Source organism: Spea bombifrons, chromosome 1, assembly GCF_027358695.1.
Source record: "Spea bombifrons isolate aSpeBom1 chromosome 1, aSpeBom1.2.pri, whole genome shotgun sequence".
Taxonomy (NCBI): Eukaryota; Metazoa; Chordata; class Amphibia; order Anura; family Pelobatidae; genus Spea; species Spea bombifrons.
In genome coordinates this window covers 119017804-119033826 of record NC_071087.1, presented here as the reverse complement: position 1 = coordinate 119033826, position 16023 = coordinate 119017804, and the positions used below count along the sequence as shown (strand labels likewise).

Genomic DNA, 16023 nt, shown 5'->3' with positions numbered 1-16023 from the left:
ATTGATAGGTTGTTGCCATAAAACTGAAATGCTTCTGTGTGATTTTTTCTGTTATCAAGCAATAACAGAAAAACAAATAAGGTGACAGATTTGTTAAGGTTTACTTTGTTAACATAGTAGAGAGTGCGATTATGTAGTTAGTGACATCAGTTTGGTCCCTTTAGTTGCAAAGGATGATCTATTCTATTGCTTTAAAAATGTCCTGCAGAGGGAGCCATTATGTTGAGGAACATCAAGACCCCAGCAGACAAGGCCTGGTTTCCATGGTAACGCCCCCTCCCCTCATTCCATCTCTTTGAGACTGCGCGGCCGGCTCGGCACTGCGCCTGCGCGGATTGAGGATCGGTTACACTGTGTGTCCCGGGCATCGCCGGTGGAGTCTCTTCAGGACACTAAGCGCACGGAGCTTGGAGCCCGAGGCCCGGACCCGCCACTATGGCGCAGATTTTGCCTATCCGCTTCCAGGAGCACTTTCAGGTAGCGGATTCATTTTTTTTAAGGCTTATCTTCATAAGGGTTGGGAGGTGGTGGTGGTGATTGCGGAGGTCTTTTCTTAGTGATGGGTGCCTTCATCTCGGTTTCCTGAGTGTGATAAGTGTTTATATGATGGCTTACAGAAACCCCTTAATGGCTACAGGGGCTTCAGGATTGAGCCTCCTCCGTAAGCTTAGTGTGAGTGTCGTGAATAAGTAGTGAGTAAGCAAATGCCCGGCTGCCAAGGGCAGGTTTTTTTTTGTGTTGCTGAGGGCCAATTTCTGTGCGGGCATTCAAGGGTTGAATTATTTGAGGAGGAGGCGCTCAGACGTTTTGGTGCCCCCCTGTGTAGTATTTCAGGGATGGCAGTGTACTACGCCAGCTCTATTCGCCCCTGTACGATTCTAGCATCATGACCGTCAATGTAATTTACAAATATTTTCCCTTAGCCGTAAAGCACCCCCTTGTTTCTGTCATACGGACCCATCTCTGGCATCCCTTGTGTGCTAGATTTGATGTCACCTTCCCGTTATAAAATTGCTTGGTTATGTAACACCTCACACAGTGTCTTTCTGAGGATGCTTCCTCATTGTAAATGATCATGAGTGTATTCTGATATTATAGTGTATAGTGTGTATGTGCATACGATTGTTTTGTGACAGACTGCATTTTTTGTGTTATATTTGTTATTGGCTAAAACCCTATTGAGGTCATTTTTGTGTCACTTATTTTTGGTTCAGTATATGTGTGTGTGTGTGTGTATATATATATATATATATATATATATATATATATATATATATATAATATAAATATTGTGTGTACAAGTGCCTATATGTAGCCTGAATCTGGGGGAGCTGCAGGTAATGCAGATGTGATCCCCCTTCCCAGTTATTGATTTCTCCCAAGGAGAGAGATGGCAGATCTAGGGCTGTGTGCAGGGATTGCCCTCACTTCTACCCCTGGGTACCGGTGGAGGCGGCAGAGATATTTGGATGGTGTCATATATCTGCACGTAATGATACAGATGCCAGGTATCCCGGAGCAGCTGATTTCCTGCTCATCCCTATTATTTACATTTTTTTTCTGCCTCAACCTAAAAAAAAATGATCCCCCCCCCCCCTTATGGGGAAGAAGGGTCAGTGTTAAGTGTGAGTGTAATAACATGCCGGCATCCCAACAGTGTCCTAATCAGATGATGTGGTTGTTTTTTTTTGTGTCGAAAAGGTTAAAATCAGGAATTAAAGGAATGTGTTAAAATGAATAGAGAACAGGAAGTGCTGACTCTGCTCTCTCCCCCACCTTCCATGTAATAGTGGGACTGGGAGTGTCAGATGGCCTTGCCTTCCTCCTCACACTATTTGTAGGATGTAAATTAGCCGGTAGCCACAAATAGACCTCAGCCACTTCTATATAATTGTGGACAAGGTGCACCCATGTTTAATCATTGCATCAGTCCTTGCAGAGATCTGACGGTGCGGATTCTTCTTACGTTACCATAAATCAGACGCAGCCTGCTGCTGCTGCTGCATAACTCTTCCAGGAACGGTTCGGGTCATCGTGGCAATGGGAATGTATTGTCCAAGGTCATAGGAAGCCGGCAGCTTTTTTTTATGTTTTAAATTGTCCTCATCAATTTCACAGTTGCTTAAATGCTCGTGCTTGTAGATCGGGCAGTTATGATTTTGAAGGCAGCAAATATCTGTAGTATACACGCATCACTGCTGGTGTTCTTCAAATGCCACCTAGTGATATATGCATTATAACACCAACACCCAAGTTGCTAGCTTTATGTTAAGTGCAAACATTCTGCTGGTTTTGGTAGAAATGTGCTTACTGTTTCAAATACCTTATTCCTCGCCATTTTTCCTTGTGCCATCCACTCCGACCTGCTCCATGCAACCGTAAACTGGTTACTAGGAATGCGGTGCAATCGCACCATATTGTATCTCCAATCGTTTTAGGTGTTTAGACTCGTTAGTCATATTCTTTATTGACCATTATATCGATAAGGCAAAATGTTGGTTAGATTAACACTTTTGAGAAAAGTAGATGAAAGATAACATTCAAAGAGACAATGTAATGTACCATACAGCCCCACCAGGGAGGATGTGCGCGCGCCTACAGCCAATGGGAGGATGTGCGTGCGCCTACATCCAACGGGAGGATGTGCGCGCGCCAACAGCCAACGGGAGGATGTGCGCGCGCCTACAGCCAACGGGAGGATGTGCGCGCGCCTACAGCCAACGGGAGGATGTGCCCGCGCCTACAGCCAACGGGAGGATGTGCGCGCGCCTACATCCAACGGGAGGATGTGCGCGCGCCAACAGCCAACGGGAGGATGTGCGCGCGCCTACAGCCAACGGGAGGATGTGCGCGCGCCTACATCCAACGGGAGGATGTGCCCGCGCCTACAGCCAACGGGAGGATGTGCCCGCGCCTACATCCAACGGGAGGATGTGCGCGCGCCTACATCCAACGGGAGGATGTGCGCGCGCCAACAGCCAACGGGAGGATGTGCGCGCGCCAACAGCCAACGGAAGGATGTGCCCGCGCCTACAGCCAACGGGAGGATGTGCGCGCGCCTACATCCAACGGGAGGATGTGCGCGCGCCAGCAGCCAACGGGAGGATGTGCGCGCGCCAACAGCCAACGGGAGGATGTGCGCGCGCCTACAGCAAATTTTCTTAGTTTGTTCTTAGGGCTTGGTTATAAATCACGTTTTCTACGCAATCTCAGTGGGGACCCCAAACTGATGCTACGTACCACCTAGGGGTTTAGGTATTATATGACAAGCCAAGCTGTTCATAGATCCCTTAAGTACCACTATGTATGCGACTGCAGGAAAAATGTTCTGTACAGTAGTGGAGGTTGCTGATCCTGAACCAAAGAGAGAGCCCCCCCCCAATATAAATTCCTAATATCCCAATTTTTAAAAATGACAAAAACCACCCAAATTATAAAAAAAAAAGAGTAGTGTGAGCAGGTCATACATGTAGATTGCACACACAAGCCAGGTGGCAGTACACAATAAAACAGGCACATATATCGAGACATGAGGCATATGTGAAAAGGGATTATGTACAATAATAATGATCCTGCAGGAGCAAAATATAGGTGAAACAGGCACAATCCCAATTAAACCCCACTCACCCTCATCATCATTCTCTGTCATTAGCCAATTGTTTATGAAAATGCATTAAAAAAAAAACATTTATTTAACATGTGTGTTTTGTGTGTAATTTTTGGTTAATAAAATATGTTCTGTGGGGTGGCACTTGTGATGTCACACAGACTGATCATAGCCAATTGCATGCAGGTTTGTAAACTGCCTCCTTGCTTCATTTTCTGCATAGCCCAGTGAAACTTTGGTCTTCAGAGTTGTCTTCAGTTCCACCGTAAAATAAATCTAATTAAACCTTCTATTGCCCGCTAGTCTTTCTGTGCAAACTACTCGTCTCCACTTTCTACTTTCTGTCTCTCTCTGAGGATTCTGCTATGGTTTAGTTTCGTTGGTAGAGTAAATTTGGGCATAAAGTAGCAGGTTTTAGTGCTAGGGAGGGAGATGGCGCATTTTTACATTGAGGAGGCATGGGTTGAAATACTTTAAACCCAGGCTGTGGAGTGATTTTTCACATATATACTATTCTGGCTTTCATGGTAGTTGATGGGACGCTCCGCTGATGCAGACAAGACATAGGCCTTACAAAGCAAAAGGCATGTAACCTATATGGGCATGTTCCGATGTGTGTCCTGTGACTTCCAAAAGCCACAATAAACCCGTGCATGTGGGGTAATTTCAGAATCGGGGAAATGCGGTTGAACACGTTTCGGTGGGTTTCTCTACATTTACGTGTAACGGCACAAAAAAGCCTAAGAAACACTCTCTTTCACAAATGTTACTTTATTAGCAAATTGGCTGCATAGGTAGCTTTGGAACAATGTACACTCTGTAATTGCCAGAAATGTATGAAAACTCCATATAAATGGTATTTCAAGATAATAAATAAACTAGGAAAAACCATCTCCCCCCCCCCCCGTTTTTCTCTATTGTTGTATATGATTCATACTAAATGTTGTACCATACATATAAGATGGCATAAAAAGAAAGCCAAATCTTTTCTTGATAGAAACAATATATCATTTTTCTGGATATGCTAAAAATGAAAAGAGGCGAAAAAAAAAAAAAGATATAGTAAAAATGACAAAAAGATCTCATCTCTAGGGTTAAGCACTTGTAAGGAATTCTTGACTTCAATCTTTTGTATGTCTCGCTATATATATATATATATATATATATATATATATATATATATATATATATATATAGTTCTGACAGAACCTACGCTGTTTTTGCTTTGGTGGATTTTAATGATATAATTACAGTAATTTTTACTGTTAGCCTCAAAATATAGAAATAGAGCGCTTAATGTGTTTTTTTTGGTTGGATAAGAGTGGGATTGCACTAAATCTTCACTGTCATTGAGTTCTGTTGAAGCGTAACACTTTCTATACATTATGCAGGGCTGCATGGATTTCTCCTGCGTGGAGGTCACGGTTGGCTCTGTACAGTTGTTAAAAATCAACTGTAAATGAGCTCTTATAGGATGATCTCTGGGGCTGGCGCTTCAACATAGTTATGAAAGTGATATGTAACTTTTCATGATACGGAGATGAAAACCCCAACAGATGTATGTATTGTTGGGCCAGCGAAGTTCGTGACCGATGTTTTTGTATAGTCTGTTTTGTATGTTGAATAACCATTTCTACCATCTGACCTTTTTACGCAGACGCTATTATTTGCCGGAAGTGATCGCAGATGACATTTGCCAATTAAATTAGTGCAGTGTGCATAGTTTTGATTTCTCGTAAAGCAAGATTTTCTTTATTTTATTTCATCTAAGGAGTGCCGAAGCTATGCAGACACAATAATCTTACCAGGATTCATCTGTAAACACATGTTTCTCTTGCCGACCCTGATAGATGATATTGTAGTCGCTGGTCATTAAGCAAGCCTCTGCTTTAGTAATTCCAGCCCCGAATGGGAAGTGATTCATATCCTCGGTAATGTGCAGGCCGGGCGGCCATTGCAGAACAGCTGCATGAGACAGCAAAAGCTGCAAGGCTGACATCCTCTGCTTAATACCATAAAGTAATCTCGTGTTGTCCACACTTGGTCTGCATAGATGGCCTGAGTGGAAATGTCCTACTCGTATGTCACATACAAGCATTTGGCGTCACACGAGTGGGGAGTGCGTTATGGCGTTCTAAACGAGTTGAGTCGTAAACCCTGGCAGCAGACTCTTGCCGGATATTTAGAAACGGCATATTCTGTTGTTATGGTGCCTTGTATTTAATTACTCTGGGGTGATCACGTCCCCATGTTATTACAACTTTACAGGTACCAAACTCCCCCTGTCCACCTGTTAGCTAAGCGCCCCATTCATAATGCCCCCCATTCATAATGCCCAGGCCTTGTTTAACCCCTTCTGTCATTTTTTCCTGTGATTCTGGAGGGCGCACAGGACATCTTCTGATTCTGCTATGGAAACTGAAGCATATTTTTGATATTGTAACTCTGAAGGTGCCAGGCGCTGTTTCCCCGTGTGACCCCAGCGTCTGGCACCTGGGACAGGACCTCTGGCATCCGTTGAAATTTCCCTGATTGGATGCTGCTCATGTTCCGCTGATTTTATAGCGGGGTCCGGCCAGGATTCCACCTAATATTTATGGGGATAGATGCCCTAACAAAAAGTCATTTTTTTTCTCTCTTATTCATGCAAGATGCATTGTTAACCCTCCAATATAGGCATTTGCATGACGGCACAGCACTACTGTTAACTATAATCCACCTGGTTTCAAACATGAGGCTGGAGTCAAATAAATGCAGTATATGTATATTTTTTTGTTCTTTCTCCAGTTATTGGGCATTACATGAAATGTTAATTCACCTTCCTTTCCTGCTGCCATCAAGGTAATGTTGCCTTTTGGAGCTGTGTCTGAACGGCGTTGGTGTCATCTAGTATGCTTGCACCATTGCAGCCAACGTTTTCACTATCCTTGTTCTATAACTTATAGGCATTCGGTTTTTTCTCCATACAAGACATTCTCCGATAGCGAGAGTAACTCTTCTCATGGCTCAGCTAGTCTTTCTGATGGATACATATTTCTCCGACAAATATGCTGATCATTATTAATAATAATAATAATAATAATCACGCTCTAAATGTGTGCAGCGGCAGGGATGGGTAATGCTGATCAATATATTTCACTGTACTTTGCTCCAAGCATGTGGTGAATGTGTGCACGTAAGCGTGCGCTGTTCGTGTGTTTTTACCCAGCGTTTCTTAGGGATTGTAGGGAAGCGTTTTGTCAGCGTGCGGTGTATGCGTGCGCGTATGTCCTCTGTGTATTAAACACGCCCCGTGGTCCCTGGCCTCGGTTCTCTGGGGAAACCACCTGTCTCTGCTTTGCTTCACCGGCTTTCTCCAGTAAACGTAGCCTCGGGTTAGTGGTTTTATTCATGGGGTGAATCATTTGGATCCTGGCCCGGTGCTCACTTAGCGCTACATTCCCCATACTTACTCATCCTTTTTGTATTGCGATTGAGGCCAGTGCTTGCTGTGTATATAGAATGCGGAGCAAAAATGCATTTATCTGCAGTGCCGATATTGCAGTATTAGATGTTTTTTTTTTCCACGTTTAATCATTTTCATATGTTTTTTATTATTTATATAACTAATATTACGAAGGGACAAAGAATATGTATTAACACTTAATTACGTAAGTACTTTAATATGTCCTGTGAAACGGCAGCATCAGCTTCTAAATGTTTTCCCCCCGGCTGCTTGATGCCAATCAGTGGCAGGAAATGTTCCCATTGAAGTCTATGGGAGTGTTTTTTGTGCGTGCGCACAGTGGGGTCTTCATTAGACTTCTGCTGGAATACTTGCCAAGCCCAAGCCGGTGGTTAGTATGCTATGTTGGTACGGGGAGCAGTCATATTTGCAAGAGGAACCACATAAAAACTTAAAGGGGATGCTAACCTATCATAGGTGCGTGTAATAGCAAAACGCTTGTGCAAACCAGAAACCTGCCGCTATTTTGCCCACTAATTGTGCAAGTGTAATTGGACAACAGCCTTATTATTATCTTTTATTTATATGGTGTCAATTTAGACAGCGCTTCCTACAATACATATATTCAAGGGGTATGACAAGACGAGAATTTACAGACTTTTGGGTAAAGAGGGCCCTGCTTGCACTTTAACCACTTATTGGTATGTTTTCTCATTTGCGCAATTTCAAGAGATATGTTAAGTTTTGTTTTTAATATTGTTTTCTGTTTATTTTAGCTCCAGAATGTGGGTATCAATCCAGCAAACATTGGTTTCAGCACCCTAACTATGGAGTCAGACAAGTTTATCTGCATCAGAGAGAAGGTTGGGGAGCAGGCCCAGGTGGTCATCATAGATATGGCTGACCCGACCAACCCCCTGAGACGCCCCATCTCTGCTGAAAGTGCTATCATGAACCCAGCTTCCAAAGTCATTGCTCTGAAAGGTAAGCTGCCACGGAAGAAATGGTAGTATAATCATAATAGGACTGTAAGTGAGCAGTGCTTATCTCGAATAAGCAGAAGTGGGCTCCATAACAGTTTTGTCTGCATATTATCTGTCTGACCTTTTTCGCTCCGTGCCTCCGTTTCATAGCAGCTGTATAGTTTTTTGAAGGAGCAGGAGGTATTCCGTCTAATATGTGTACATATGATTTTAACAGTAAGTAACATTGAGAATCCAGGAAGCCAATTTACAATGGTATTTTTCTCTTTTTCATTGTACTAGTGAATGCTTCAGTTATTAAAGTCTTTAATCTTCTCGGCCCCCAATTAGAGCTTTGCAGTGCATCCCGTTTGGAGGTTAAATGGGGGAGATCATTTTTTGTTGCATTTGTCTGTATTTATACTAATTTCCATACCATGGGGTTGAAATGCACTGTGACATTATTGGAAACATGTTCCTCTGCTGTGTCCTATTGCAGCTGTCCATACTGGGGGTCATGGTGTCGTATATAAACTATAGCTCTTGAATGACTCGCTGTACCGGGTAGGACCTGCTGCAGAGCCGCTACGCTGGTGTCACTGCAGTGATCGCTCTGCAGCAGGGTCTAGAGCTGCTGCACCGATTCCCGTTTTCAGGCCAATCTTTAGAATGCATCACTGCCAGGACAAGAGAAGGCTCTTCAGATTCTAGGATGCAACTCTAATGAAAGCAATAGTTAACCCTCCTACGAAATAAATGGCAAAGGCATGGTTAATGTGTATGCAGCCTCCACTCGCTGTGAAACTCCTTTTGCTTGCTGTCTGGCTTGTCTGTAAAATTGCACATATAATATGTATTTAGTTTTTTAGGAAAAGTAGACAGTGTGTGACTAGATGCATACGAATAGAATCAGGCTTTCATGCACCATTCTCTGGCTACCTTATTTCCAATTTTAGTGTGCTTATTATACCTGAGCTTTTACAGTGATAACGGCTCCTTAAAATTGATCATAACTGAATTGAAGACATGCCATGTCCATCGTAGGCCGATATCGCTTTCACCTGCCACCGGTAAAATATAACAGGTTTGGACAGATTCTGTGTATATATTGTAAGCATCCCGTGTAAGGATTCTATTGCATGATGAGCTTGAGGTGGTTTATTTATAAAAACTGTCCTCTTTTTCTGAACGACCCCTCTGTAAAGATTCCCTACAGCAATAAAGGGTTAATGTTTTAATGGATGTAAGACATAGGTTTAAGCCTTATTTGTTGAGGGGCTCCTAGGTCAGATGTTCAATGGACTCCATTTACATGGAATATTTGAATCCCCAAGCCTTACAGGAGAAAATCAAAACCTGCTCGTAGACACACAAGATTGAGGTTTATGCTCTATTTCTTTTATTCTTCTTGCTTCTAAATGCTGTTTTGCAATGTAACGTGTAAATTTCCCCCACATGCCTTACGCTGCCTTCGCTTTGTATAAAGCACTGCTTCTTTCTCTCTCTTGCTCAGTTTTGTTACTTATGCTTTGTTTTCTTTCTTCCTGCTTTCTCCTCTCAAACAGACGGTGAGTTTACTTTGTCCAGTCTTTCTTGCCGTGTCTTTGTCTTGACTGTTGTGTAAAAAAGAGGAATCCTTTTTCTTTCACTCTGTACATCCTCAATACTCTGTTTTAACTCTGTGCTGCGTTTTCCAAGAGCATATGGCCATCTCTTGGGATTGGGCCAGTGAGAGTTTGGGGGAAAATACATATTTAATGAAAATGTCAACTCAAACGAACTATAAATAGCAGCCTATAAAAGCTACTGGTCGCATAGATCCAACTACGTTGTTGATGATGCTTTTTGGTATATTTTTAGGTTTTGCTATTTATAACCTTCAATTCCAATAATCCTTTCTGATTGTGCGCAACATCAATTACTAAGAATAGAAAATACTGGGGGAGGGCTGAACAGATAGTTTTAGGCTATTTTTCTCTTGTTTCCAGAACTCGTATAAATCATAACTCTTTCCAGCAGTATATAGATTGCCAGGGAGCAGGATGATGAGTGCACCCATTCACAGAGCCCCCTCCTGGTTCGCACAGCCCCTTCCTGGATGAGCATTAAAAGGCTATACAGATCTTACATGTGTTTTTGTTCATGTCTCCTGGTGAAACAAGTATGGTGAAGCCAGTGGGTGTTTGTAACACAGATGGCACGATAGATAGGACAAACAGGCTAGGTTTTTGGAAACATTCTAAAGGTACATTTCTAGAGTAGTGCAAGTGATAATGTCCTAGTGTCAGCCTCCTTCCCCCTGTCTTTATTAGTGTACAGTGTCTCGGCCTGATCACCTTCATTATCCATTTCATTTCAGAAGTTAATGTTTGATAATGTTAATAACCAACAATGTGTGTCGTCATATTCTGCTGAACTCAACTAAGTCCTTGTACGTTAAACAAAAATAAAAAAAATATCAGATCTCAATATGAGCAGTGGTCTTCTTAATCCCAGATATTAGTTGAATATGGAAGAATGCTCGCCTCTGTTCTGTTTTCACTGAAAAATGCCTGTTTTGTGAAGCAAACACCGCTTCATTGATTGCTTAAAAAACTGTCCTTTGAAAGAAAAATCAGCGTGTACGCTGTTCTGTACGCCCGCCCTGTTGATTAAATGTCTTTTACAAGCCATCAATATATTTTTTCTACTTTGAAGGAACAGAAGAAGTGTGTGGTTGTGATATAGCGTAAACAGCTGGTCTAATGAGCAGCAGCGCTATTGCTTCTCAATTGACGTATTTCTTCTGAGCTATCCCATGTGGCCATGTGGAATGTTGGAAACAAACAGACTCATACATTTCATCTGACGATAGCCCCTCCACCCAGCCAATACCCGTAACCACCTACTCCTGTGTTGGATAACCGGTCAGCCCATTTGATTTAACATATTCCCTGCAGAAACTTGTATATTTCGGTATTATTTTGGGAGGGTGTTATCCCAGTATTTGCTCCCTTACGGTGAACACACTGCAGTTACCAAATGTTTCTAAGTTTGGGCATCTGGCAAAAATTAGTCTGAATGACACATTTGGGTAATTTTATCACGTTTTATGAGTGCTGAATTCTATGTTTTTTCCCCTAAATCTCCCGCATTGATTAACCCTTACTTGCTTGCTAACCCTCACCATCGTGATCATCATGTCTGTTAATAATGTTGTTTCATTGGCCTCCAGCTCTGTTAAGGTACCCTGTGGTATTGTTTGTGCTGGGAATGGATGGCTGCAGTCTTGTGTGGCACCTCCAGGGATTACTCCCTGTAAAGACTTAATAAGAGGGAGAGAGTAGATCACTCTGCCATCCTTGATACAGACAGCATCCTTGAATTTGGATGCATCTGGAAATAATAAAAATGTATTGAATTTACAGTCGATATGGGACCAACTGTCAGTTTAGGCAGTATTCTGTAAAACAGAGTTTTGTGTATATGATGAATTGAAAATTTAACGTTTTGTCATTAGCCACATGCTAAACGTACAAATTCATCCAAATGTCACCTATAGAAGTCGAGCAGGGTAACGTAGACAGTTCCTTGCGTTCCTCTTTATTTGACTCCAATACAAAGTAGTAGAACGTAAAAGTCATGTTCACGATGCTTGTCTACGACTTAGATGGTCCTCTGGGGATGGGTGGGTGTCCGCAGCAAAAATGCAGTGCTGCAAGGCCAAGTTAACAGAGGAGCATGTCGCTTCCAGTTGTGTGCAGCTGTACCCACAGAAATTAGTTAAAAAAATGTTAAACTATGAACTACTTAGTTCTTAAATAAAGTTCTTTAATAAAAACCCGAGTGTGGCATCGGTATTTAAACCAATGAAAAGCCATGTTATTGCCCAAGTCTAGTAGGCCGTGGAGAGAATAGAGTTGAAGTTGAGCAACACGGGATGGTCCCTGAAATATCCTGTGGTTTTTCGGCATCATGTTTGAAGTCTAACTCAGCAGGTGAGGCTGTGCTGGGTCGATTAGCTAGGCATCTTGTCTCCTAGGATCTCTCAAGCTCCTGCTGTTTGCTGGGACTGGGCCAAATTCCTCTGAAAGCTTTTAAATGTGTAGGGGCTGTGGGTAGGCTGTGGTGGGATTATCTCCAGAGCCCCAGCAGCTTCATGTGATATGGCGTAGCTCCAAAGTATGTTTAATATTTTGTTTCATCTTGTGTATAGCCAGTGGCAACAGTTTTCACAGGAATGCTGATACATTTTAAGACGCACTTAGGAGCCAAGAAAGACAAACCTCCCTAGATTTCAATATTCAGCCACACATATGATTCAGAGGTCAGCGGTAACGTTTTTAGTAGACTTGCTGTGTCAGACCCTGCGTTAAGATGTCTTGCTGATTCATCTGACGGCGCAGATTTAAATGTTAAGCCCAAGAGGAAGCGACAATGGTCTATTCATTGGGTTACTTTGATCCTTAACTAAAAAATACTATGTAAACTCATGTGGTTTATTAATTCATGGTAGCAGAAGTTTAATGTTACAGCTGTTTGTGCAAACTGGCCGTTCGCTGTTAGGTCATCAGTGATTTCCTGCATCCGTGATGCCCGGTTTGAGATCGGAGGCTGAATGCCACACTGCTTGTACAATCATATATGAAGAGTCTGGCACAGCTACGTGTCAGTCTGCTAACATAGTGTGACACGGACAGTGCTTCCAGCTATGTAAGGAGAAGAATTTCAGTCTGTGCGTTACTCTGATCATGTGGTCCCTTTAGTGCGGGGTAGCCTAGTATTCACAGTTGGAGTAGTCAGGGACTGTAGGCCTTTTCCATGTTGAGAGATTGGCTGAATGTACTGGTATTTTGGGATTAATAGCATCATTTAATCTACATTTAAGATCTCGTTAATAAAAATGTTTTCTTGCATCCCAGCTGGGAAAACCCTCCAGATCTTCAATATTGAGATGAAGAGCAAAATGAAGGCTCACACCATGTCCGAGGAGGTGATTTTCTGGAAGTGGATTTCTGTGAACACAGTGGCCCTGGTGACTGAGACGGCCGTGTACCACTGGAGCATGGAGGGGGACTCTCAGCCACAGAAGATGTTTGATCGTCACGCCAGTTTGGCCGGCTGCCAAATCATCAACTACAGGACAGACGAGCAGCAGAAGTGGCTTCTTCTGATTGGTATCTCTGCTCAGGTACAGGGGCAGTTTTGTAAATATATTGAATCATGTCTATGAGACAACCAGCATTTATATGAGAAAGCTACCAGCAGTGCTTTTTCTTTAATTAGCACTGCAAATGTCTTTAGGAAGAGATGTTATTATATTTTCTTTCTTTTGACTAATCGAGTTAGGCAGTCATAATGCTTATTGAAAACAACATGTTGAAAACACGTTCCAGTTCTGTTAATTCTTTGGTGATTCTTATATTTACCATGTTGGCCCGATTATAGGCCCCACCCCCATTAAGTTTCATGCCATTTTAAAGAAAAAAAAACTTTTTGTTTTTTATGCCGTTAGTCAGCATAGGTTTTATATGATATGGCACTCTGCCCATCTGAAATGCTTTATGCCTGCTTATGTGCCACTCTGACCCTCAGATATGCCACTCTGCTTCCTAAAATGCTTTATGCCCCCCAAATATGCCACTATGCATCCCCCCCCAACTTACCAATGCATCCCTAGACTCCCTCTGCTGCTGCTCTCCACTCCATGGGTTCTAAGAAGGAAGGCCGGCATAGAAGCACCGGCGGAAGTGCCAGCAGCAGAGGAAGTTGTCTGCGTGCATCGCACAGACGCTCACCGGCTTCTAGAGAGGAGGGTCCAGGTTTCCTGCAGCTTTGCAGGAATCCTCATCTCTAGCAGCCGGTGAACGTCTGCGTGATGCGCTCAGACAACCTCCGCTGCTGGCCGGTACTTCCCCTGGGGCTTCTATGGTGTAGGGAAGTGACGGCAGCAGCGGGGGTTGTCAGCATCGTGCAGACGTCCAGCAGCTGCCAGAGAGGAGGATCCAGGTCTCCTGCAGCGCTCGGGGGACCTGGAACCTAACTCTGCTGCTTGCACACAGTATTTTTTTCTCTAGTACTTAGCCCTGCCTGGCGCCCGGAACTGCATGTCCTGGGCGTTGGGTGATACGAATTGCCCATCCCTGCGCTAAACCCTGATTATAGGCCGCACCCCCATTTTAAAGACTTAAAGTGAAGGGAAAAAGTGTGGCCTATAATCGGGCCAGTACAGTTATATAGGTCTCAGCAAAGGAGGGGTTTGTATCAGATCCTTTTCATGGTGGACCAGATCTACGTTTTGGCAGCTCTTTATATGCTATGTTTATAAAAACATTCTTTCCAACCAGCTGTCTTTCACTTTTCCTCAGCTCTTCCTTTAAAAAGAGTTGTAGTTTTATTTTTTTTTATTTTTTTTTTATTTTTTTTTACACATTTTGGTTTTCTTACTTGGTTGTATTTCCTTCATCATTATTCTCTGTGCCTATTCAGCAAAACCGTGTTGTTGGTGCGATGCAGCTGTATTCAGTGGACAGGAAGGTTTCTCAGCCCATAGAAGGCCACGCTGCAGCATTTGCAGAATTCAAGATAGAAAGGAACTCAAAACCGTCCACACTCTTCTGTTTTGCTGTGCGTGGACAGGCAGGCGGCAAGGTGAGTTTGATTACCGCAGTTCCCATTCAACCTAGCAGAACAGATTATCAAGGTGGATTGGTAGCAGGGAGAAATGTGGATATTAAACATCCTGTACTATTTTCAGTCTGTCTTAATTAATTATACACTTAATTATAAACTTTCCTAATCCCAGGGCTTTGTTGTATTATGGAACACATACCTTTCCTTTCTAACATTCCTTATAGATTGATTGTTGGATAGAAAGGGACTGATTTGTCAGCAGTTGTTTTGTTTGAACACATACCCGAAACAGCTTGGATGCTGTCCTGATTAGCAAGATTAATCTTGAAACCTTCAAATGAACAAGACATTGGAATGTATGGGCTTCTTTGAGGTTTCCATGTTTAGAATGTTTTAAATGAAATATGCTATTTGATTTCATAATTAACAGGCTTCTCTAGTTGTAATTCTGATACCTTTTGTAGCCTACTGCTCTCTGATACTGATACTGCTCTCTGATAGTGAGATGGTAATTTAGTATTGGTAATTAACAACCATGCAAACTTATATTTATCTGCAATTTGTTTTGTAAACGCTTTCAGCTGCACATTATCGAGGTAGGACAACCTGCAAACGGGAACCAACCTTTTGCCAAGAAAGCTGTCGATGTCTTTTTCCCTCCTGAAGCTCAGACTGACTTCCCTGTGGCCATGCAGGTAATAGATAATATTGCTTATACCTAGTTGGTCTCATGTGCTGTGTCAGTTGCTCAATTGAGTACTTTTGGATGGTTTACATCAAGGGTTCAAGCTGAGCCTTCCTAGGAACTTGACAAAATGATTCTTAAATTGTGTAATCAGTTTTGGAAAAATCACTGGCAGACACACTATAAAGCTGGGACTGGTGTATTATGTAGTCCCTCTATTGGATAGTCAAAACAATTGAAAATATGTACTCATTAAAAGGGTAAATGCAGAATTTGTCATTCTATAAAAATCTGAAAACATAATAAATGAGTCTTTGCTTTTGGTGGTTAAACTGAAGTGAAAGAATAAATTAATTACTAAAAAGTATAAAAGGAGAAAACATAACAGGTCTACCTTTTTAATGTGCAAGTTGTTTTCACTCTTAGATTGGATCCAAGCATGGAGTGATTTATCTCATCACGAAGTATGGATACATTCACATGTATGACTTGGAATCTGGCGCATGTATCTATATGAACCGCATCAGTGCTGATACCATCTTTGTCACTGCTGCCCACGAACCCACTTCTGGCATTATTGGTGTCAACAAGAAAGGACAGGTAGATATCCACTGTTTTTTATTTTTATTTTTGTCATGAGTGATAACATGAAGGTTGTCTAAATATTTATCTGGTTTTTGTGATTTTTAAAATCATAAATTCAACTTAACCT

At 42.4% G+C, this 16023-nt stretch overlaps 1 protein-coding gene across 1 annotated transcript in view; it reads left to right on the top strand.

Moving 5' to 3' along the window:
- Positions 1–341: 341 nt before the first annotated feature.
- The window catches only part of CLTCL1 (clathrin heavy chain like 1), a 29060-nt gene continuing 13378 nt past the window's right edge, over positions 342–16023 (top strand). Inside the window, exons 1-6 of the mRNA XM_053470801.1 lie at positions 342–477; positions 7829–8036; positions 12916–13184; positions 14483–14644; positions 15208–15321; positions 15738–15911. Of these exons, the coding sequence (XP_053326776.1) occupies positions 436–477; positions 7829–8036; positions 12916–13184; positions 14483–14644; positions 15208–15321; positions 15738–15911 (969 nt within the window). The 5' untranslated portion in view covers positions 342–435. The remainder of the gene's footprint in view (positions 478–7828; positions 8037–12915; positions 13185–14482; positions 14645–15207; positions 15322–15737; positions 15912–16023) is intronic.